The 25,555-nt window shown below is 40.2% G+C and overlaps 1 protein-coding gene across 1 annotated transcript; it reads left to right on the forward strand.

Annotated features, from left to right (window-relative positions):
- Positions 1-25,526, forward strand: Ppt1 (palmitoyl-protein thioesterase 1). The gene is made up of 9 exons (XM_076860669.1): positions 1-124; positions 4,251-4,360; positions 4,569-4,696; positions 5,022-5,092; positions 7,554-7,656; positions 19,668-19,758; positions 20,727-20,825; positions 22,513-22,584; positions 24,125-25,526. The coding sequence occupies exons 1-9, from the start codon at positions 1-3 to the stop codon at positions 24,245-24,247; spliced, it is 921 nt and encodes a 306-aa protein (XP_076716784.1). The 3' UTR covers positions 24,248-25,526.
- Positions 25,527-25,555: the final 29 nt, after the last annotated feature.

A 25,555-nucleotide genomic window follows, 5' to 3' on the forward strand; every position in this document is an offset into this window, starting at 1 on the left:
ATGGCGGCGCCCGGCTTCTTGTGGCTTCTGACTGTCGCCCTGCTGCCCTGGTCCTGCGCTGCCCGGGCGCTGGGGCATCTCGAGCCGCCGGCGCCGCTGCCTCTGGTGATCTGGCACGGGATGGGTGAGTGAGCGAGGAGGGTCCAGGCCTTTGGCGGCTCTCCGGGTTCACGTCTGCAAAATGAGGGTGTGGAGGGCGAGGACAGTGATTCTCTAGCACCCGTCCGGTTTAGGATTTGGGGCGCTGCTCTGCACCGGGAGAAGGGAAAGGGGCTGTGCGGGAGTGAGCGCTCATAGCTGGGTACTGCGACGGGGTCTTAGGCTGTCTCTGTGTCATCCTTGCAGTAGTTGCACAGCGTGCAGCGTCTTGAACTTGCTCAGGCTGGCTGGTCTTGCCTACCTGAGCGGTGCACCCATCCTTTTTATTCGTTCACACATTGAATCGAAATTCGTTAGGCTCTACATTATACATCCAGCATATTAGCGAGCATCTGCTGCGCACAGAGAATACGGCATTGAATGAAAAAGTCTAATCTTTGCCTTTTTGAAACTTACTTTGCAGTGGGAGAGACAGCTTGTAAAGGAATAAATAAGTAAAACATTAATATGTCAAATGGTAACAGGTACAATGGAGAAAACCAAAGTGGGGAGGATAGAGACCGAAGGTGATATCCTGTACATTTATAAAGCAAAGTCAGGAAAGGATTCACTGACCAGAAGTGGGTAAGAAAAGATGTCATTTGGATGTCTGGTATAGAAGGAACAGCAGCAAAATGCAAAGGCCCCGAGACACAATTATGTCCTGTATATGCAAGGAACAATATTCAGATGAGTGTGGCTGGAACTGAGTGAGCAAGGGGACTCTGGCTAGAGTGAGACAGGAACCTTTTCTACATATGGGTGACATGATCTGACTAACATTTTAACTGAAGTTGCTGTATTGAGAGTAGACTCGGGGTCATGCAGGGAAACAAGTTAGGAAGCTATTATTGCAATAACATAAGAGATGATGGTGGATTGGATCTGTCTATTAACAGTGGAGGTGTTGGAAGTGGTCAAAGTACAGGTCTGTTTTGAAGGTGGAAACTTTGGGATTTAGATGTGACACAAGAGAGAAAGATAAGAGTCAAGAGATGACCACAGGTTTTGGCCAGAACAACTAAAAGGTTGTACTGGGGATCGAACCAAGGGGCATTAATCACTGAGCCATATTCCCTAGCCCTTTTTATTTTTGAGACAGTTGCTTAGAGCCTTGCTAAGTTTGCTGAGGTTGGCTTTGAACTTGTGATCTTCCTGCCTTAGCCTACTGAGCTGATGGGATTACAGGTGTGTGCCACCATACCCAGCTGAAGTTGTCATTTCACCAAGGTGGGGGAACCTGTAGGGTGAGCAAATTTAGGATGAGGAACAATCAAGAGTCTGGTTTTGAGCTGGGTGTGGTGGTGCACGCCTTTACACGCCCCCCCTCCCAGATATAATCTGGTTTTGGACTTATCTAAATGTGAGATCTTTGTTATATAACCGGGAGATTCATACAGACTTAAGTGCATCTAGTGGAGGTGAGAGATACAGGCTGGAGATTTCAGTTGGGAGCCTTCGGCATCTGACTAGCATTTAAATCCTTGAGACTGTGTTAGATCACCTAGGGAGTGAGTGTAGACAGAGTACTGAACCTTGAGGCACTAAAGCATTTGGAGGTAGAGGAGATGAGGAGGAACTAGCAAAGGAGACAAGGTGGAAGGAAGTCAGGACACTGCAGTGTTCCAGAAGCCAAGGGAAGAAAATGTTTCAAGAGGAAGGGAACAATCAACCGTATCACATGTTGTTGATGGATTAAGTAGGTTGAGGTCTGAGAATTGGTTATTGTATTGACCAGCGTGAAGATCATTCATGATCTTGACAAAAACAGTTTTGGGGGAAAGTGGTAATAGAGCTTTACTGGAACGGATTAAAAACATGTTCAGAAAGGAGTTAGAGTCAGCAAACGTGGACAGCTCTTTTAAGACTCCATTTCAAGCTAGGAGCTACTACAGTGAGGTTAAAAGAAGATACAAGATTCATGCTTCCCGCTGTCCCAGTACTTGCGGTCAGTCACAAGGGAGGCAGTTAAGTAGCCAACAATAAACAGGTCAGTGTGATGAATGTTGTTGGGAGAGAAACAGATGATTCTCCAGGCCATAGTTTTTCCTTCTTTAAACTGGTACTTAAGCTTCATCTAAGATTGAAAATGGAATGATTAAGTGAAAAATGGGAAATGATCTCAGTTCACTTCTCTACTGAGTTTTCTTCAGTTCTTAGTTATGGATCCTTAATGGGAAGAGAAACAAGTCTGGGACTAGGATGAGTCTAGGAAGCAGCTAGAATGCAAATTTAAGGAAGCTCTTGCTTTCAATTTTCTACAAGTGAAGGGTTGACAATTAGAAGGAACTGGAGAGTGAGTACCCCCTTAAATTTTGTGCTAGGTGCTTCACTTGCCTTATCCTAATCTTGGCTATGAAGAGAAATTCTTTCTTTGCCTAAAATGTCCCCTACGGTAAAAGAGTATACCCCTGCTTAGTTTTCAATTGTAAATTTAGTATCTCAAGTATATTGTGCAGGCCTTTGAAGTGTGTTATTATTTGATAAATAGGTAGAGGGCAAAAAAGTATTCTTTTAATCTTTTTATTAAGATGAAATTCATATAACATGAAGTTAACCATTTAAAAGTACAGCACTCAGTGGTATTTAGTGTATTCATAGTGTCATACAAGCGCCATTTATCTCTAGTTTCAAAAATTTTCAACATGCCAGCCATTAAGTAATCATTTCATTTCCCCTCCTACCACCCCTGGTAACCTACAGTCTACTTTCTGTATCTATGGGATTGTCTATTCTGGGTAAGTCATATAAAAGGAACTATAGGACGTGTGACTTTTGTGTTGGACTTATTTCATTTAGCATAATGTATTTGAGTTCATTCAAGTTGTAGCATATGTCAATACTTTATTCCTTTTTATGACTGAATAATATTCCATCAAATGAATATTCCAGGCTGAGCGTGGTGGTGTATCCCTGTAATCCCAGCAGTTTGGGAGGATTACAAGTTCAAAGCCAGCCTCAGCAACTAGCAAGGCCCTAAGAAATTAAGTGAGACCTGTCTCAAAAAATAAAAAAGGCTGGGGATGTGTCTCAGTGGTATAGTGCCCTGTGTTCAATCCCTGGTGCCCCGGAACCAAAAAAAAAAAAAAAAAAAAAGAATATGCCAGAGTATGTTAATTCATTCATCCATAAATGGACATTTGGCTTGTTTCCACCTTTTGGCTATTACCAGTAATACTACTGTAAACATTTGTGTGCAAGTTTCTGTATTGATGTATGTTTTCATTTCTCTTGAGTATATAATTAGGAGTTGGAATTGCTGGGTCATTTGTTAATTGTATGTTTATTTATTTATTTATTTTGAGAGATTGCCAAACTTTTCTATGTGGCTTTGTTATTACATTTCCACCAGCAATATATGAGGGTTCCTATTTCTCTATGTCCTTGACAACACTTACTTTCCATTTTTTAGAAAAGTTGTTATTAAAGCAATCTAGATGAGTAAGAATTTGTTCTTTATTGTTGTTTTGATTTGAATTTCCTTAATGATCAATGATATTTGTTGTTGCCCATTATAATATCTTATTTGGAGAAATGTCAGAGTCCTTTTGTGTGTGTGTGTGTGTATAGTACTAGCCATTGAACCCATGACTGCTCTATCACTGAGCTACATCTCCTGCCCTTTTTATTTTTTATTTTGAAACAAGTTCTTGCTAAGTTGCTGAGGCTGGCCTTGAGCTTGCAGTCTTCCTGCCTCCGCCTCCTGAAGTTGCTGGGATTACATGTTGCCGCCTCCCCTGGCCTTTTCACATTTCAAAAATTACATTGTGGGCTGGGGATTTGGCTCAAGCGGTAGCGCGCTCGCCTGGCCTGTGTGCAGCCCGTGTTCGATCCTCAGCACCACATACAAACAAAAGATGTTGTGTGCGCCAAAAACTAAAAAATAAAAAAATGTTAAAAAAAAGTAATTTAAAAAAAAATTACATTGTCTTATTGTAAAGATTTTTTTATATATTCTGGAAATCCATCTCAGATATATGTCTTGCAAATATATCCTCCCATTCTGTATGTTTCCTTCTCATATTCTTGATAATGCCCTTTGAGGCACAAAAGTTTTAAAAAATAAGTAATGTTTTGATTCATGAGTTTCCATCATTGTTTTTGTTGGCTAGGAGACAGCTGTTGTAATCCCTTAAGCATGGGTGCTATTAAAAAAATGGTTGAGAAGAAAATACCTGGAATTTACGTCTTGTCTTTAGAGATTGGAAAGACCATGATAGAGGTAAGGTCCTTTGCTACTCTGTTCCTTGAAGGCTTGGTGACTGAATGTGCTGTTAGAATGCTTCACATTGCATTTTCAGAGGCAAATTATACAAGAACACCTTCACTCTGGATGGCTTGTGTGAAGGTGCCAACTTGAGGTCACCTCTTGCAGATGCTAGTGGTTGCTTCAGTCCCATCCTTTCACTTGTCTGTGACTCCTTTTTTAGGATGTGGAGAACAGCTTCTTCTTGAATGTCAATTCCCAAGTAACAACAGTATGCCAGATTCTTGCTGAAGATCCTAAATTGCAGCAAGGTTACAATGCTATGGGATTCTCCCAGGGAGGCCAATTTCTGTAAGTCCTTCTCTGATATATATTGCTACTTGCATGGAATTGATTTTTTTTCTTTTTTTCAGATAAATTCTTTCCTCTAATTCTTTTGGGATCCTTCCCTGTCTTAGAAAGAAAATTATTCTAAAATGTTGCCATGTAAGAACATGGGAACATGATGTACTTTCTATGAGAAAAACAACAACAAAAAAGGTTTTGTGTTTGGGGGCACAGTTGGGTATTAAGTAGCTTAATCTGTGATGCTAACTGATAATGATACATTTTTATCTGCCAGCATTGATAATCTCTCCCCACCTCCCACTTTTTTTTTGTTTTTTTTAATCCCCAGGAGGGCAGTGGCTCAGAGATGCCCATCACCTCCCATGATCAATCTCATCTCAGTTGGGGGACAACATCAAGGTAACTTTGACCACTTTATTTCCTTCTTTCTCTGCTCTAACCCACATGACCACTTGATTTTTAAAAATGTAGCGGCTCTGTTTGCATAAGAAGTCAGCCACCTTTGTAAAATCCTGTTTCTGTAGCTTGTGACAAACTAGCCAGCACTGATGAGAAATAGGAAGAGACCCAGGATTCCAGAGCCCAGTTACACAGGTGAATCATTAGGTTGCCATTTATTGTTCTCCAACTTAACTGATGTCATGTGCAGGTGAGTTGGTTGCAGCCACGTGGCAGATGGCACTTAAGGAGTTAGGAAAATATAGTGAATTTTCTTGTTTTCTGTTGTTGGTGCTATGCTGTTGAATTTGGGCTTAAGGAAAAAAAGTGTGTATAAGCCTTTTTTGGTCATAAATTTAACAATACAGATTAAACCCTTTGAAAAACATTAAGTTTTCTAGTTAGAATTACATATTTGGGGGGAAGAATATGTCTTTAGAATAGGATTTTATCTCTGTTCTGATGAATGTAACTGTTCAGGAACAGGAGAATTCTTCGAGTATTCAGAAAAGCTGGACTGACACTATTAACTGTTACTCATGGGCATATCAGTGTATCTTAGGTTCCTTTCACAGATGAGGTAAAGTAAACAAGGCCTTGTCCATTTTCTGGGAATTTTTCAGAGACTGAAGTAAAATGGTGGGTGGGAAAATACTTTTCAAAAGTATAAGAATTTTACATATACATGTTGGTTAAAAAAAAAAACAACATTTTTATCATTCAGTCAACAAATATTTATGGAGGGGCTCTGGAGCCAAGCTTGTTAAAGTCCTTGTTGTAACAAGTGTTGTATGACCTTGGATGAGGTATTTAACCTCTCTTTAAAGTTTTCTCTGTGATATGGGGGAAAAAAAAGGATGTCTATTCCGGAGGGCCATGGGGAAGATTAATTATTGTCAACACAGTTGGCCCTCTGAATCTGTGGGCTCCACATCTGTGAATTCAAACAACTATGGACTGGAAATACTTGGGGGAAAAAAATTGCATCTGTACTGCACACATACAGGCTTTTTTTCTTCTTGTTATTCTCTAAACATTATGAAAACTATTTGCATAGTATTTACATTATTTTAGGTATTATAAGTAATCTAGAGATGATTTATAATCTATAGGGAATCTAGGAACATAACTCAGTGGTAGAGGGTATGCTTAGTATGCAAAGCCCTGGGTTCATTCTCCAGCACCTCAAAAAAAATTTTTTTTAAATGAAGTATATGGGAGGATGTATATAGGTTATATGCAAATACTACACAGTTTTATACATGGAACTTGAACATCCATAGATTTTGATGACCTCAGGAGGGTCCTGGAAGCAGTTCCCCATAGATACCAAGGAATGACTATATATGCTTTAGAATTATGCTTGGTACTTAAAAAAGTTATTGATGGCTGGGCACAGTGGCTTGCACACCTGTAATCCCAGCAGTTTGGGAGGCTGAGGCAGGAGGATAGCAAATATAAGGCCAGCCTTAGCAACTTGGTGAGGTCTTAAGCAACTTAGCGAGACTCTTGTCTCAAAATAAAAAATAAAAATGACTGGGGATGTAGCTAAGTGGTAAAATGCTCCTGGTTAAATTCCCAGTACCTTCCCTTCGCTCCCCAAAAAAGTTATTGATGAAGATGCTGAGAATAAAAGTATAACTGAGGGAGGGAAAGAGAATGGGAACAGGCACCACCTCACATAGTGGATAGTCTGACATCCACAAGCTAAGACCCAGGAGATGAGAATGAGTCTAGCCATGTGGTAGAGTACAGAAGCAGCACACCCTCTAGGGAAGAGCAGGTGCAGAGCAGGTGCAGAGGTCCTTAGTCAACAAAGAATGTGGGACTAAGCATTCATTAGCTTTTTGTCACTGTGATCAAAATAACTGACAAGAACAATTTAGAGATGAAAAAGTTTATTTTGGCTCATAGTTTCAGCGGTCTCAGCCCATGGTTGGCTGGCTCTGAGGCAGAAACATCTTGCCAGAAAGGCATGGCAGAAGAAGACTGCTCAGCTCATGACAGCTGGAGAGCAGAGACAACAAGAAGGGGTTCTAGGACAGAAAGAGTCCCCAAGGCATGCCCTCAGTGATCTGATTCCTCCAGTCTTGCTCCTCCTGCTTATTGTTACCACCAAGTTGTCTATTCCGATTTTCAGTCCATCAGATATATTAATCGACTCATAAGCCAGTCTTTTCATCTCTGAACATTGCTGTATTGCCTAACACATGAGATTTGCAGGGGACATTCCAGATCCAAATCATAATAGCACCAGGATGAAGCTGGTTATATTAGTTCTCAATAACTCACTTTCTTGAGGGAGAAATTAATGAAATTAAGGTCTGGCTTTTGTCAGTTTTTCTTTATCCCAGTGCCTTGAACATATTAGATCCAGGACATGATTGCTGAAGGAATGGATGTTTGTCTTTTGCTCTTTTAGGTGTTTTTGGACTCCCTCGATGCCCAGGAGAGAGCTCTCACATCTGTGACTTTATCAGAAAAACACTGAATGCTGGGGCTTACTCCAAAGCTGTTCAAGAACGGTATGAGCTCTTTTTATTATTTATTTATTTTTATCTGTGCTGGGGAATTGAACCTAGAGCCTTATGCATGCTAGCTGGATGGAGCTATAGCTATGAAGCTATAGCTCCAGTTCCCAAATGAGACATTGTTTTTAATAACCATCTCTGCATTATCTATTCTGTTTTACTGTAAACCTAAAATTGCTCTAACAATGACATTAATTTTTAAAAAAGAAAGAAAAAGGCATTTTGCTATGGGAAAAATATAATGATAACAAATAAAACACTATCATTAAAGAACAAAACAGCATCTAGATAGTACTAAGCCCAGGGAATTAACTATTAATATTTGGAGGACAGATTGTTTATGTTGTCAGCAGGGAGAGGTTAACCACTCTTACATCAGTATCCCCAACTATTCAAATGGGTTTGATTATTTAAAAATATACAGAATCACTTTGGGAGTGTATTTTTGTTCCGTAGTTTACATACTGAATTATACTTCAGAACTGCTGGGAAATTCACTAAAAATGGCTCTATCCCTAGAAATTCTGATCCAATAAGTCTGGAGAATTCTAGGTGGTAGCTGGGGTTTGGGATCAACTAATGTGTTTATATCTATCCTGTGGGTTTACCTAGTGTATCATTCTTGTCAAATAACAATTCTTCACACAACACATCCTGGAAGCCATTTTCCAAAGTAGCCTTGTGACTGACTGACAGATACAAACATTCTACAGTTGGCTTTCTTCCTTTCCGACCCAATGGCTGCACTCCAGACACAAAGCTGTCCTGGGCTGACAGTTCCACCTGATGGTGAGTGCAAGAAGCTGTATATCTCCACCTCCTCTTTTAACTCTTCCAGCAACTCAAGACTGTGCCAAGCTTTACACTATACCTGGTTTAATTAGTGATATATTGGTTGTTCACGGGCTACATATTCTCTGCTTTCATTGGATGTATGTGGCCTCTTTAAATTTCATTCTTACATTTTTAGTCTTTATTCTTCTAACTCTTGATCAGATGCTTCAGAAAAACCCATCTTTTGTTTCTTTGTTTTGTTATCTAAATTATAATTACTGACAAACTGGGCAGTGGCGCACACCTGTAATCCCAGCGGCTGGGAGACTGAAACAAGAGGATTGCGAGTTCAAAGCCAGCCTCAGCATAAACGAGGCCCTAAGCAACTCAGTGAGATCCTGTCTCTAAACAAAATACAAAATAGGGCTGGGGATGTGGCTCAGTGGCTGAGTACCCCTGAGTTCAATCCCCAATACCCATCCCCCCAAAAAATATATAACCACTGGCAACCAGAATTACATTAATAATGATCAATAAACAGTTGAAGGGTGATAAAAAGTGACACCTAAATATTGGTTGAAATGGTAGAATAATGTATTATCTTCACTTTCTTCTTAAAATTCAGTAGCAGAAGGATAAAAAGGGATAAACCCATAAAGTCAAAGGAGAATAGGAAAGGAGATAAGAGATAATACAAAATGTAAATAAATATGTCTTTAAAAGAGAAAGCAGATGAATGAGTAAGAGAAAACAGAAAACCTTGGAACCTTCAGGCCTGAAGAGGGGTACACTGACAAAGAGGAGCAGATTCATCTTCTATAGCTCCACGAAGGCTCAGGAATTAAAGCTAAAAGTTAATTTGAAGGTGGAAGTAAGTGAGTAGTACTAAAGCAGAGCTTTTTGTTGAAAATCTGTGGACTCCTTAATTCCATTAAATGTACATCCAAATGACTACTCTTCCCCCACCCTAACAGAAGAAGCAAACTTTATTCTTTGGAGCAACTTAACTAGAGAAGCTCCAGACTTGAGATAGCAAGCACAGGATGGAGGAGCAATGCCATACTGAAAACACATCTCCTTCCCCAGCCTGCTCCCAGAACGATAGCAGCCAGCCAAGATTACCTACCAGGCAGAGTTTGGTCAACACTGTTTAAAAGAACTGACTTAAAGAAAAGATGTACAAATCCATGTTTGAGGATCCTCCAAGGCAGGCCCCCCACCCCCTCCCCATTACTGTACACTGAGCCCACCTGTAGATAAGCTCTGCTCTTAACACAAAAAGCTTCTGTCAGCCTTGACATGCCTCGTTAAATATGAGCATTGAATCAAAGGCTCTGTCCAGACATCTGAGAGGAAAGCTTCCAACATGAAGGATAGGCCCATACAAACAAAAATTTAAAAGGAACTCAGAAAAAATGGATGACAATTGAAGGAACAGAAGAAATCTTTTTTAAAAAAAAAGGCCTTATATAGTTGGCCCTGTTTCTATGGGTTCCACATCCATGGGTTCATCTACCCTCAAGTGAAAATATTTGGGGAAAAAACTGTGTACTGAACATGTACAGGCTTTCTTCTTGTCATTATTCCTCAAACAATACAGCATAACAATTATTTACATAGCATATACATTATACCAGGTATAATATAGGCTATAAGTAATGTAGAAATGATATAAAGTGTATGGGAGGATGTACATAGATTATACTATTTTGTGTAAGAGATCTGAACATCCTCAGATGCACATGTAAACAGCCTGTACATGTTCAGTACACATTTTTTTCCCTGGATATTTTCACTTGAGGTTAGATGAATCCATGGATGTGGAACCCATAGAATCAGGGCCAACTGGACAGGCTTTTTTTTTTTTTTTTAAGATTTCTTCTGGGCTAGGGATGTGGCTCAAGGGGTAGCGCGCTCGCCTGGCATGCGTGCGGCCCGGGTTCGATCCTCAACACCACATACAAACAAAGATGTTGTGTCCGCCAAAAATTAAAAAAAAATAAATATTAAAAATTCTCTCTCTCTCTCCCTCTCTCACTCTCTCTTTAAAAAAAAAAAAAAAAAAAAAAAGATTTCTTCTGTTCCTTCCATTGTCATCCATTTTTTCTGAGTTACTTTTTGTATGGGTCTTAGAACCAGTCACCCACAGATACTGTTGGATAACCATAATTATTATCTTCAGAGAGATTGCATTTATGATATTAGAATGTGAATAAAATCAACAGTAAGATAGAACTGTTAGAAATTAAAAATATAATAATCAAAAAAAAGGGAGGTATGGGAAAAGTTGAGGAAATCTCCTAGAAATTAGAACAAAAATTCAGAAGTAGAGAAACTGGGAGAACAGATAAAATTGGAGAAGCAGTTTAGGAAGTTATATCTGACTAATGGGAGTCTTTTTTTGGTTGTTTATTTTTTCGTTGTAAATGGACATAATACTTGTATTTATTTATTTTTATACATTGCTGAGAATTGAACGCAGTGCCTCATACATGCTAGGCAAATGCTCTACCACTGAGCTGCAATCCCAGCCCTAAATTTGGAATTATTGAGTAAGTAATACTAGACAGTTTGCTAGACTGGCAACCAAGCCATCAATACATGGGTCTTTGGGGACAATACAAATCTAAAGTATAGGCGGGTGCAGTGTCGCATGTCTGAATCCCAGTGGCTCAGGAGGCGGAGGCAGGAAGATCACAAGTACAAAGCCAGCCTCAGCAAAAGCGAGATGCTAAGCAACTCAGTGAGACCCTGTCTCTAAACAGGGCGAGTATATGGCTCAGTAGTTGAGTGTCCCTGAGTTCAATCCCCAGTACCCTGCTCACCCCCCCAAAAAAATCCAAACTATAACCAAGTATATTACTGTAAAATCTCAGAAAAGTACGGGTAAAGAGTAGATCCCATTGAGGCTGCACAGGAGGAGTCAGAATCCTGATGGCAGCACATGCCTAATAGCAAAACTACTAACTAGAAGGTAGTGGCACAGATCTGTGCAATCTGAGAGAAGATAATTTACAACCTACAATTCTGTTTGCTAACCCCCAAGTAGCACTAAACATGTGAGGGAAAATAAGGATTTTTTTTCAGACATGCAAAAACAGGGAAAAAAATCACCTTCCATGCTATCTTTCCAGGGGGTGGATAAAGAGCTTCAGTTCTATCACCATTTAGTTATGGGGTCCCTAGGCATCTTGAGCCTCATTTCCTTCAATGTCTATGAAGTTAGTACTTTCCTAGGGGCTATTGTGAGGATTAACCAAACTGGATATAAAACATTTAGTGCAGGCTGGGGATGTGGCTCAAGTGGTAGTGCACTCACCTGGCATGCGTGCGGCCCGGGTTCGATCCTCAGCACCACATACAGACAAAGATGTTTTGTCCGCCGAAAACTGAGAAATAAATATTAAAAACTCTCTCTCTCTCTCTCTCTCTCTCTTAAAAAAAAATAAAAAAATAAAACATTTAGTGCAATGTTCAGTTCATGTTAAGTGGCCAGACTTTTGTTGTTATTACTAGTGGTACTGTGTTCAAAATACTTATTTATTTTAGTTTTTTGTTTCCTTTATAGATACTGTAGTGTTTTTGTTTTCTATTTATTTATTTATTATTTTCAGTACTGGGGATTGAATCCAGGAGTGCTCTGCCACCAAGCAACATCCCCAGCCCTTTTAATTAATTAATTAATTTTTATTTATTTATTTTTATTCCTACCTCAGTGTCCATTACCTTCAGAGTACCTGGGATTATAGGCATGCACCACTGCACTCAGCTTGTTTTCTCTAACTTTGAGTTGCAGTTTATAAATTCATCAAATACTGAGTTATTGCTCTTTGCGATATTATAGGTTTCACAGATACCATGGAAAAGAAGATATTGGGGTCCCTGCTCTCATGAAGTAACATATTAGTGAGGAAAGGGGCATATGGATGCCCTAAATAACAAGGATAAAGCCATGACAAAAAAGCAGGATCCTGTGATGCAGAGTAATGGAGGGAGTACTTACTTTGGACAGAATTGGTCTTTGGAGAAGAGATCTGGAATCTAGAATATGAAGGATGAGATGGAAAGAGTCTGGGAGAATTTAAGAAAAGAAGGACCAGGCAGAAGAACAGCTGGCAGAGGCACTGAAGCTAGGACAAGTTTAGCTTGTTCTAGGCCAGGGTAACTACAGTTTAGTGCAAGATGGGGAAAGTTGAACAAAAAAGTAGAGTCTGCATCATGCAAGGACTTGTAGGCCACATAAGGTATTGAGACTTTATTCTGAACAGAATGGGAGCCATAGGGAGGTTTTAAGCAGGAGTTAACATGACCTGATTTATGTTTTTGGAAGGTCTTCATTGCTTTGTGGATTGTAAGGGGGCTAGAGGAAAAATAGAAAACCAGTTAGGGGCTCTGCAGCAATCTAGGTAAGAGTGTATTGGTCATGGGTCCACACGGGTGGCGACAGTGGGAGTGAGAGAAGAGGAATGATTTGAGGTGTTCTATGACATTGTAGATGAATTATACTTGTGAGCTGAAATTGAGCTGTTTCCATGGGAAGCATTCTGAATTTTCAGCAGCTCATATTTAGATTAACTTTTAGGATACTTTTCTAATTTTGTGGAATTGTTTGCTTTTTCTTTTTAAAATGTCTTTGTATGGGCAAAATCTCATTTTATCAGATGGCCAGTATGAGAGCTAAAGAGGCAAGTAGCTAAAATTCAGTGGTGGGAAAAGGGATAGTGAGAGCTGAAGATAACAAAAAGAAACAGGATTTCTCTCTGCAGTATTGTCCAAGGTTGCCCTTTGTATTAGGGAGGATCCTGATTACCAGAAAGAAACCAAATCAAGCCAAGGTAAATTAAAAAATAAATTTATAACATTTTGGTTCCCAAGGCCTCAGAAGCCCTGAAATCAGGAAATGGGAGCCATCAGGAGCCAAAGCATCTCTTTCTAGCTATTATTCTTAGTTCTCTTTATCACTGCATCTTTTCCCTTGCCATGCAGACCACCCTGTACTAACCACATGGTGATAGGTGGCCTTATGCAGCTTTCAAGTGTTTATTCTTCTGTTTAGGAGATATTTTGGTCTGAGGCTAGAATCTCTCTTTTTGCAGTACTGGGGATTAAGCCCAGGGTGCTTTACCACTTACCTACGTCCCCAACCCCTTTTCTTTTGAAGCAGGGTCTCACTGAGTTGCCCAGGCTGGCCTCAAACTTGAGATTCTCCTGTCTCACCTTCCTACATTGCTGAGATTATATGTGTGTGTCATCACGCTCACCCAAGGCTATAATCTCTTAGTCCCAGTTCAGATTCTTAGAGAAGGGCCATACCCCAATTCAGCTCCGGTCCCCACCTCTGCTGTCATTAGCTGCAACCCAAGATGTGGGACCTATGAACCAACCTTTCCCCACCCTGTAACTAGTGGGTGGGGCAGGAGAAGCGCAGTTCCCAAACAAGGGAGAATTGTTTTTTAGATAAAAACAAAAGATATCTTCTATACTTTCCAGGTAATTTAACCTTAGCAAAGCTAACATGATATCCTGATATACTCAGTAACTAGTAGGAAGCATTTTTCAAGCCCTACCCCTGTCTAGGCCTGGCAGGGGCTGTGAGGACTGGTGTGAGCAAAACAGCTGTCTCCTTCCTAGTTGTGATCTCTGCCCTTTCATTTTGCAGATGTTGTCAGCCCTTCCTGGCCTCCTCTTTCCTCTAGTTTTCTCTTGTCACCCCGTCCTGCCTTCCTATCCCCATTCCTGCTCCCTGCCATAGTGAATACTCCATTGTTGCCTGGCCTTCATCTTGGCCTTTCATCCTGAGCCAGCTCAGAGGAAACTAGAGCTTTTACACACCTTTTTTTATGTGTGTGCTGGTGATTGAATCCAGGGCGCTAAGCACTGAGCTACAAGCCCAGTTCAAACTTTTACATGTCATTAACTGGGTTTTCCCCAGGCCCTGGCTCCAGCCTGTGTACTGGGAGCTTGGCAGGGCTTACATCCCTCCCTGCCCTCAGTGGCTCTTTCAAAGTATTTTTCCTCAGTTGTTGCATTTCTCTACATCTTTGTGCTCAACTAGTAAACTTGCCACTTCTTTTTCTGGAAATATTCTGTCTGTTAAAAAATAATAGTAATTCTGGGCATCATGGCTCATGCCTATAAATCCAGCAACTCAAGAGGCAAAGGCAGGAGGTCTCTATCAGTTATTAATTGGCTAATTTGGGGAAAGTTATTGCTCTGCCTCAGTTTCATCATCTGTGAAACAGGACAATAATTATACCCCATGTGTTGTAGAGAAGATTAAATGAGGTAATAGATGTAGTGTGCTTAGAATAGTACTTGAAAACACTCAGTGTATGTCAGATGCTGTTATGACAGTGATTTTTTTTTAATTTTTTTTTTTTTTTTTTTTTTTTAGAGAGAGAGAGGGAGAGGGAGGGAGGGAGGGAGAGAGAATTTTTAATATTTATTTTTTAGTTTTCGGCAGACACAACATCTTTCTTTGTATGTGGTGCTGAGGATCAAACCGGGCTGCACGCATGCCAGGCGAGTGTGCTACCGCTTGAGCCACATCCCTAGCCCCATGACAGTGATTGTTAAAATGTGCAATTTAAACTTTAGTCAATATTGACAAAATGGCTGTACAAATTTTATTTTCACCAACAGAGTATTAGAGTTCCTGTTTTTACTGCTCTTATTAATTTTTGATCCTATGTCTTTAATTTTTGCCAATCAAATGTACATGGAAAAAAAAAAAAAAAAGAAAATCAAAATAAAAAAAACAAAAAAAACAAAAAAAAACTTTGTAATGTTTTGAATAAAAAAAAAAAAAGAAAATCAAAATAAAAAAAAAAAAAAAAAATGTACATGGAATGGTTACTATCCTGATCTGCAAGTCTTTGATTGTCTGTCAGGTCGAGCATCTGTTCATGTTTATTGGTCACTCTGGTTTCCCTTCCTGTGAATTGCCTATTCATAGCCTTTGCCTATTTTCCTGTTGGGGTGGGGGTTGTCTTTTTTTTCATTGATTTGTATCATATATACACAATTTTTAAAAAAATTTTTTTGGATGTTGATGGACCTTTGTTTTATTCACTTATTTATGGTGCTGAGAATCAAACCAGTGCCTCACATATGTGGACCACTGAGCCACAATCCCAGCCCCACCCCTTTTTTTTTTCTTCTTAATATTAAGACTTTTAATATGTTACACTTACCTCTTCCCAGCCTGTGGCATCTTTCAATTTAGTTTATGATGCCTTTTGGTGCAGCAGGGTTTTGTGTTTTTTGGCTATTGTGCTGCTGGAAATTGAACCTAGGGCCTCCTGCATGCTAAACACAATCTCTGCCGCTAACTTATACCTTCAGCCCCAGGTTTGTTTTTTAACAGTTTTATTGAGATATAAATAAAATACTTATAATTTACCCACTTAATGTATATATTTTTTTGGTATATTTTTAATTGTTTTAAGTCATGGTAAAATATATATGACCTAAGATTTGTCTTTTAATCTTTCTTTTGGAGGAGGCAGGGGGATAGGGTCTTACTTTGTTGCCCAGGATGGTCTTGAACTCAACAATCCTCCTGGTTCAGCCTCCCTACTAGTTGGAATTACTGATGTGCAACCTGTGCCTGGTTCCATTTTAACCATTTTTAGTGGTATTAATTCTTCTCACACTGTTGTACAGCTATAAACCAGTACAGCAGCTTTTAATTTGGATGTAGTCAAATTTATCCATCTTTATGATTAATGCATAAAGCTATTTTTCTATTCCATAATTTCCTCTAATTCTTTTGAATTTTATTTCTTACTCTTATGCATTTCATCTACCTCCTGTGTGTTCTATTCTTGAGTCTGTTTTGGGGTTGTTCTGTCCGATTCATTTATCTGTTGCTACCTCATTACCACACCATTTTAGTTACTATAGCAACTTTTACTTAACTCTTCAAGTCTTGGCTATTCTTGGGCTTTTATTGTTTCATCTGAATTTTAGAATTATTTTGTCAGATTCCACCAGAAATCTTAAGGGTACTGGAGCTTAGTGGTAGAGTGATTGCCTAGTTTTGCACAAGGCCCTGGGTTTGATTTTGAGTACTACAGAATTAAAAGACAAACAAACAAAAACCAAAACTCACCTTAGTATTTCAGTTGGATTTCCTTAGTGAGTTTTTATATCATCTCAACACACCTTCCTGTGCGTTTTGCTCTCCCTCTTTCAGGCCCTTATCTCTCAAGCTGGGCCCTTGAGCAGCATGTCTCAATTTGAACCACATCTGTACTGATAGCTCAACTCAGGATAGGGGAGAAAAAGAGCAAAAGAGAATGATAACAGATCTAATATCACTATCTTATATTGATTTTATACCTTGGGTGGATATAGCACTAGACCTTTCCTTTTTTAATTTTTATAAACTCAGGTAAAAACCTGATTCCAACCCAAGTCTGTGGGACATCTGCTAGTACTATCTATATCCCATATACAGAAGAGAGTGGAGGGGAGTGGTGAAGAGCAGGACATCTGGAGCTAAACTGCCTGCGTCTCTGCTCTTGGCTCTATGCTTACAAGTAGTCTGATCCTGGCGAGGTTCCTCAATCTCTCTGAATATCATTGTCTTATTTGGAAACATGAGGATAATAATAGAATTTTCCCCATGGAATTCATAGGAGGATTAAATAGGTTAATATAGCTAAAGAGCTTAGAATAAGCCTGGTAAGGGAAATGTTATACAAGTATTACTATTATCTCTAAGCCACATGGCTAGAGCATGTCTCAAGTGGCAAAGACTTGTCTTGCAGGCTTTAGCCTGTGTCTGATAAGTTTGGCCTGGGGAGCTGTCCTTTCCTGTCCCTTGAGCATGGTGCGTTGGCAAGAGTGTGGACTTGATGGTTCAAGCTCTCATCTTTTTTCTTTTAATTAATTAATTGTATATTTTTTAGTTGTAGATGGACATAATACCTTTATTTTATTTATTTTTATGTGGTGCTGAGGATCGAACCCAGTGCCTCACATGTGCTAGGCAAGCGCTCCATCACTGAGCTACAACCCCAGCCCCTCAAATTCTTACCTTAACTTCATTCACTTCAGCTATGTAGCTTATTACTTGGCCTGTCTGAATGTGTTCCTTCAGTGGTACAAGGAGATGAGACGAGTACAAACCTGTGTTCCTTTTCCATCTGCCTTTTGCACTTGGAACCTCCACCTCCTTGGTGCCCCACCTTGTGAGCACCTGTAGCTCCTACTCATCCTCAGGCCTTCCCTTCACTCTTCGTATGCATCAAGATTTATTTTATTATTATTTTTGGTACCAGGGATTGAGCCCAGGAGTGCTTAACCACTGAGCACATTCCCTAGCCCTTTTTTAATTTTTTTGAGACAGGGTCTTGCTAAGTTGCTGATGCTGGCTTTGACTTGTGATCCTCCTGCCTCAGCTTCCAGACCTGCTGGGATTATAGTGCCACTGCGCCTGGCTACTTCAGGATTCTCACAAAACAAAATGTCCTTGGCTTCTTTTTGATGCCCCTTCGTGGCTCTGTTTCCTTTTCATGCAAAAAGGTGACCTATGGCTACCATCCTTACTCTTTTTTTCATCCTCAACCATCAGGCCTCGCTCACTGGAATTCTGGGTCACCAGAAACCTTGCCTGGCAAGATCCAAAGACCTTTGTGTTCATTCCCTTATAGTGTCTGTGTAAGCCAAGAGTGGTCACCTTTCTGAGAGGTGTGTTGTCCACCCACTTTTTTTTTTATTTTTGTGTGTGTGTGTGTGTGTATGCGCGCACTACTGAGGATTGAACTCAGGAACTTGCTCATGCTCACAAAATTGCCTAGGCTGGCCTCAAACAAAAAATTGCAGTCCTCCTACTTTAGTTTCCAAAGTCATTGGGATAGTTTTCCCACCCACTCTTGAAGCTGCCTCTCCCCCTTGTTCTTCTAACTATGCTGGCCTCCCCTCTCCTCTCACCGCTTTATTTATTTATTTATTTATTTTGGCACCAGGGATTGACCAGCACTCAACCACTGAACCACATCCCCAACCCTATTTTGTATTTTATTAGATATAGGTTCTCGAGTTGCTTAGCACCTCACTTTTGCTGAGGCTGACTTTGAACTCATGAGCCTCCTGTCTCAGCCTCCCTGGTGTGTGCCACCTTACCCTGCTTTTTTTTTTTTTTTTGGTACCAGGGATTGAACTTGGGCACTCAACCACTAAGCCACATCCCCAGCTCTTTTTTTTTCCTATTTTATTTAGAGACAGGGTTTCACTGAGTTGCTTAATGCCTCATTAAGTTGCTGAGGCTGGCTTTGAACTCACAATCCTCTTGCCTCAGCCTCCTGAGCTGCTGGGTTTTATATATATTTATATTTATATATTTTTTATTTTTATGTGGTACTAAGGATTGAACACAGTGTCTCACACATGCTAGGCAAGTGCTCCACCACTGAGCTTCAATCCCAGTCCTCTTCACACCTCTTAATCCTAACCTTCTTTCAGTGGAAGCTTCCTTCAGAGTTCAGTCCATTTCACTCAGCAAATCCTTACCACCAAGCATCTCTTGTATGCCACACAGAGCTTAAGGCCCGTAGCTCCTGTAGGGGACAGACAGGATCACTTATACATCAATACTAAAACAAAATGACAAGAACAGTACTAATAGTATTTTATAAATGTTCAGAGTTCATTGAATTTTTAAAGATCAGTGAAACCAAACATTTAAAGGATACAAATAAATTTAACAGATTATAGAATGTCATTCTAACTACTACTACTGATACCCTCACTGGGATGTGTTAGCACTCCATTCTAGTTTGAGGAGGGCAAGATGAAGAGATAGAGATGACTGGATGGAGAAGGGGCAGAAAGTGATGTTTGAGGTGAGTCTTGCAGGATGAGTAGGATGCAAAGGACAGTAAGGGACGTGGGACTGTGGCACAGGATAGCATTTACCAACATGACTGGAAGGCTTAAGTGTGATAAAGCTTAAAGCCATAGAGGAATCAAATATTGATGAACCATTTCCCTAAATCCTTTGGGTTTTCTGTACCATGCTGAATATCCCATCTTTGTCTCAGCAAGATGTATTGTTGATGAACTGTCCTGTAGGTAGAGGTCTTGTCTTCTGTACTGGAGGATAAGGCCTGAGAAGTGGGGACTCTGATCTTTTGTCCTTTTGAAGCCTCTTGGTGGCTTTTATACTGGCATATGCCTGAGGCATGTTGACAGGCAGCTTGGTTACCTTTATTTTCTCCCTGTAGCCTGGTACAAGCAGAATATTGGCATGATCCCATAAAGGAGGATGTGTACCGCAACCACAGCATCTTCTTGGCAGATATAAATCAGGAGCGGGTAAGGACCCAGCTGGGCTCCCAGTTTGGCATTTTTTGGGGCATCAGATGCAAATGAGCAGTAACAATTTACCCAAACTGTCCTGGGCAGAACCCAGGAATCAGAAGTTCTGTTTTGGGGGAGACAGTGCTTATGCGATGAAGTTCCTTTCAGGGAGACTAGAATTCATTAGGCCTTCCTCCCCAATGGCCTTTCCCTTTTGGTCAGTAGATTGCTGACTGAGCTATATGGAAATTCTTACCTACTGTCTTCATGAGGGAATCTTCCTAGTGGGACCTTTCAGGGCAGATTTTCTCAGAAAAGAGATTAACCTAGTAGAAACACTGCAGAGGGCACTGAGTGTGCCCCAGACATGAGCATGGCTTTGGAGGTTCTGGTAACTTGGTGGTTGTATTTTTATTAGGCTCATTTGAGGGTTTTCGTTGTTTTTTTTTTATTATTATTATTTATTTATTTTAAAACTTATTTTTTAGGTGTAGATGGACACAACACAATGCCTTTATTCTTATGTGGTGCTGAGGATTGAACCTGGGTCCCGCCCATACTAGGCGAGTGTTCTACCACTGAGCCACAATCCCAGCCCGTTCATTGTTTTTTTAAACAGAAAATTTGAAGGGGAAAATAAACAGAAAACAACCCAGAATAACAAGAACAACCCAGAATTTTCTGTTTATTTTTCCTTGGCATTCTCTGGCTAGAAGCCTTTAACCTATGGGACTGATGTCTATAGATTGTGGATAGATTCATCATAGTACCTGTTTGCCATGGTTGGTGGCATGTCAGTCAGATGAGATGGTTAAAAAAAGGCTACTCAGGGCATAATCTAAGCAGAAAGCTGGAAAAGCAGCCCATGCTCATGGGAATGAAACTGTTGCCCAGGGTCAGGAAGACAAAGCACTGAGAGGCTTTAATCCCTCTGTTGGAAAATGATGGTAATGATTCTGAGGTGCTGCTGGCCTTTCTTCCAGAGTGTCAACGAGTCCTACAAAAAAAACCTCATGGCCCTGAAGACATTTGTGATGGTGAAATTCCTCAATGATTCCATTGTGGATCCTGTAGACTCTGAGGTGAGGTATTACTTAGGCCAGAGCATGCCAGGGGACTGAGAGTGGCACTAAAACACAGCGCCTACTGGGCAAAAACCTTTAGTCCTCTCCACGTACATTAGTTGTTATTTTGTTCTGTTTTTGTTTTTTGTGCTCAGGATTGAACCTCGGGCATTGTGCTTGCTAGGCAAGCACACTACCACTGAGCTACATCCCCAGCTCCACCTACTTCTGTACAGAGCAGTGGTTCTGAGTTCCATAAATGAATACTGAATTGGTTGTAATCCTGAATTCCACCCCAGAACTTTATGTAAGAGTATGTGATTGCATTCTCTGGAGAAGGGTCTATAATTTTAGTCAGATTTTCAGAGATCTATGACCCCCCAAAGGTTCAGGAATTTATAAATTCCTAAATATAGCCTTGATTTGGCTTTGACCTCTTTCCAGCTTCATTTCCCTTCACATCATTTACTTTTTTGATCAAGCCATATTGTAGTATTTGAAATGCCCCAAACTTGGCATGAGCTTTTCTCCCTCTTGCATGCCTTTGCTCATGCTTTTTCATTTGTAGAATGTTCTTTCCTGTCTTTTAACTCCTATTTGTTTGTCAAGGCCAAATGCAAATGTTACTTCCTCTAGGAGGGTGTCCTTATCCCCAGCAGAATTTGCTTCCTCTTTTGTATCATCACCAGCCCCTAGTAAAGCCCTCCTCACATTGTCTCAGACCACCAGTGGGTGGCAAACAGGCCTATAGGACGAAATCCAGCCTGCCAGTTTTGAATGACCTGTGAGCTAAGAACTTTACTGATTTAAGTTGTTGGGAAAAAAACTAAAAAGAATATTTTATGTGAAAAATGACATGAAAGTAAAGTTTCCAAATCCATAAATGGAGTTTCATTGGAATACAGCTGTTATCTGTAAATTATCTGTGGCTGCTTTTGTGTTAAAATGGCAGCACTGAGTAGTTCCAAACATACAGCTCTAACATTTTATATCTAGCCTTTATAAAAAGAAAAGTTTGCCAGCCCTCTGCTGAACAATGAATTGTCTCTGTTCCTTGCTAGACTGGGAGCTTATTAGAAAAAGAGATCATATATTCACCTTTGAATGGCTAGAGTTCAGCACAGGGATTTTTCTTTTTTCTTAAATTTTATTTTATTTTTTTTAAGTTGTAGTTGGACACAGTATCTTTTTTTTTTTTCCCCTTCAAAACATTTTCTTAGTTATTGATGGACCTCTATTCAATTTATTAATTTATATGAGGTGTTGAGAACCGAACCCAGCGCCTCACACATGCCAGACACCATCACTGAGCTCCAGCCCCAGCCCCTGGACACAATATTTTTATTTTTATGTGGTGCTGAGGATTGAACCCAGCCCCCCAGCCCCCCCCACCCCCCAATGTGCTAGGTGAGGACTCTACTGCTGAGCCTAGTCCTCAGCACAGGGATTTTCAAGATTGGTATACAATAAGAAAAGGAAGCAGAAATTCTGAGGAGATGGAAAGCTCTTTGGGAAGATTAACTCATCCCTCAGGATTAACCTTTAAAACAAAGTGACTCAAGATATCCCCTTATCCATTTTTCCTTCTTGCTAGCTACATATATAGCTTTGTGATATTTGTAGATATGGTAGCCAGTTTCAAATGAATTTGGCAGTGTGTGTTGAGTATCTGACCTTTTTTTTCCCCCCTCTCTGCCTCCTGCAGTGGTTTGGATTTTATAGAAGTGGCCAAGCCAAGGAAACCATTCCCTTACAAGAGACAACTCTGTACATACAGGTAACTGGGAGAGAAAGATCATCTTTCATCTCTGGTTCCTGAAGCTCCTAGGTTTTCTGGTGCTAGAGCCTTCCCCTGCTCTGCCTAAGGAACCATTTGACTCCTGTCTGATGTGGACAAGGCTTGGTAAGATGATTATTGCACTAGCTTCTTTGGCACTGGCTTATCAAAATTCATTGGGTCATAAGGTAAGACCTGTCTCATGGTTTTCAAGCAAAAACAAGAACAACATTGGTAAGACTTTCTTTTTGAAGAAAAGATTTGGAACTGGCTTCCTTTGTAAGGTGGGTTTTGCTACAAATCCAAGAAGCCTCCACAGAAATGAAAACATAGAGCAGAGAGCTACTTTCCAAAAAAAAAAAAAAAAAATCACAGACATAAAAATCCTGTTTTTAAATTAAACATTGGGGGACTAAGGATATAGATCAGAGCACATGTTTATGTAGCATGTACAAGGCTATGATTTTGGTCCCCAGCACCAAAATATCAATAAAGTTGGTATTGATGAAGAGAGCTCCTTCTGCAGGTCAAGCAGGTGTAGTTGTTAATTTTGTTCAGTAATAGGTCTGTTTCTTAAGAAGAACCTGCAATATTTCACATCATTATGGGCCTGCTGCACACTAAGGGATTTATATTGGAGGCAGAATCTCTCACAAATGCACAATCACCATCTCCTAGAATTCTTCCACTTTTCAAAGGCCATCTTATCCTCTTGGCTTTTCTCTTGCTTTTTGTGTTCCAGCCTGGGTAAGGTAGAAGAAAGGGCAGCTAGGATCTGATGAAGAGTTTTGGAAATTTCTCCCTGAGAAATTCAGTCTGATGGTAGCCATAGCAGAAATGCCATTTTGGCCCTGTCACAACTGCTTATCTTCTCTGCCAGAGGCAGTTATGTGTGATTGTTATTAAGAATTGGGTATGTTTAGCAACCTGCTTGTAATCCCAGCAACTCCAAAAGCTGAGGCAGGAGGATCACAAGTTCAAAACTAGCCTCAGCAACTGAGCAAGGCCCTTTGCTACTTAGCAAGACACTGTCTCAAAAAATAAAATGGGCTGGAGATGTGGCTCAGTGACTTAAATGCCCCTGGGTTCAATCACCAATACCCACCTAAAAAAGGAATTTGGTATGTAGGGGCTGGAGATGTAGCTCAGTAGCATGTGTGAGACTCTGGGTTAGAAGGTTAAAAAATCCAGCACCATAGGGGTGGTGTTGGTGGGGTACAGAATATAGCTATATAAAACAATTTCAAATTGCACATACATTTAATGCTTAGTGAAAACTGAAGGAGGTGTCCTTTTTGACATTTTCAAACAGTATACACCTGGGATTGGGGATATAACTCAGTTAGTAGAGTGCTTGCCTAGCATGTACAAGGCCCTTGGTTCAATCCCCAGCAACCACCACCCCCGCCGAAAAGAAACCAGAATAATAGTACACCTCTAAGGTACTAAGGGAAAAAATGCATTTTGAGAATACATAGCAAGTGAACATTGTCACTTTACTGTTTTACTTAAACCTTTCATCATGCCTTTCTTTCTGCAGGACCGCCTGGGGCTAAAGGAAATGGACAAAGCTGGACAGCTGGTGTTTCTGGCTACAGAAGGGGACCATCTTCAACTGTCTCAAGAATGGTTTTATGCCCACATCATACCCTTCCTTAAATGAAGCCCCTGCAGTTCACAACACAGCTCAGGGAGTCCCTAGCTCTCCCAAACTACATGGAACAGTTCTTCATGCCCAACCCTGAGCTCAGATCCAGCTTGCAACTAATCCTTCTCTCGTTATCATCTAACATGCCCTAATTGGAATGATCTAAGATCAGAATCTTATCCTTTGCTGCCTCCTATCACCATATGGTGTTGAATTCAAGTTTAATCAGCTAATAACCATGGAGATTGTTTTACAACCTTATGATGTGGTCAAGCTCAGTCTTAGGAAAGGGAGTCTGCTGCAGATCGATGCCAAAATTGTACTGGACACAGGTGACTGATCAAACTAAAGCAGTAGAGATTCTGAAGGCAACATCTAGCTACATTCAAGCAAGTAGAAGGCTGTTACCCAGGCCTGAGGTTTTTTTCATATAAATACTTTGTGTTGCTGATGAAGATTTAACTAGTGCTTGGGAAAATATTGCTTGATAAGGCTGCTTTCCTCTTTTGAATATGTTGCCTTCTGTGGTATTTAGCAATTACTAGACAGGTTCCACTGGCCTTCCATCTTGCCTCTATAAAACCACTGTCTCGTAAGGTAATAATGAATTAATTGCTTTGTCATTAAAAAGAGGGAAATAGCACCTAATTGGGTTGCTTAAAAGAGGAAATGTATACCTTGCATAACTTAAAAGACAGTGGCAGGGTAGGGTATGACCATGAAGAAAACAGGATTGGAAATGAAAACAAGGCAGCTGGTTCTTTCCATTCCATCTTAAGTGGCTTGGATGTAACTACTCTATTATTGGCTGTAGCAGAGCATGGGAGGAACAATGTAGAGAGATCAGGTTTTCTAACTTCCACCCCACAAGTCATATTTACCAGCTTATTCCAAACTGAGATGTTCTTTGAGAGAAGGACAAAACTTGAAGAATACTGTATGTTCCTTCTCTGAGATGAACCCACATCAGACTAAGGACTGAGAATTCCTAATGAACAGTAAAGGAAAATAACCATTAATCTACCATTTTCTATCTTATTTGAGCATGGAAGTCTTAGCCCCCACTCTATGAAGACCTATCAACACTTTCTGGACAACTTCTATAGAATGCCAAGCTGCAGAAATGATTAAGATGTTTTCATGAAAGAACCTTGTTTGTGCTGCAGTTTACCTTTTATGAATTTTCTTTTTCCTCTCTTAAGCCTTATTCTTCAACTGAAAGATAAGGATTAAGGACAAGAAGTGGGATGTGAAAAATTTTATGAGGTTGTCTAAAATAAAGAGTAATTTCTTATCCTTAGTGGTATTTTTCTTTTCAATATT

This window comes from Callospermophilus lateralis, chromosome 7 (genome assembly GCF_048772815.1).
Source record: "Callospermophilus lateralis isolate mCalLat2 chromosome 7, mCalLat2.hap1, whole genome shotgun sequence".
NCBI lineage: Eukaryota > Metazoa > Chordata > Mammalia > Rodentia > Sciuridae > Callospermophilus > Callospermophilus lateralis.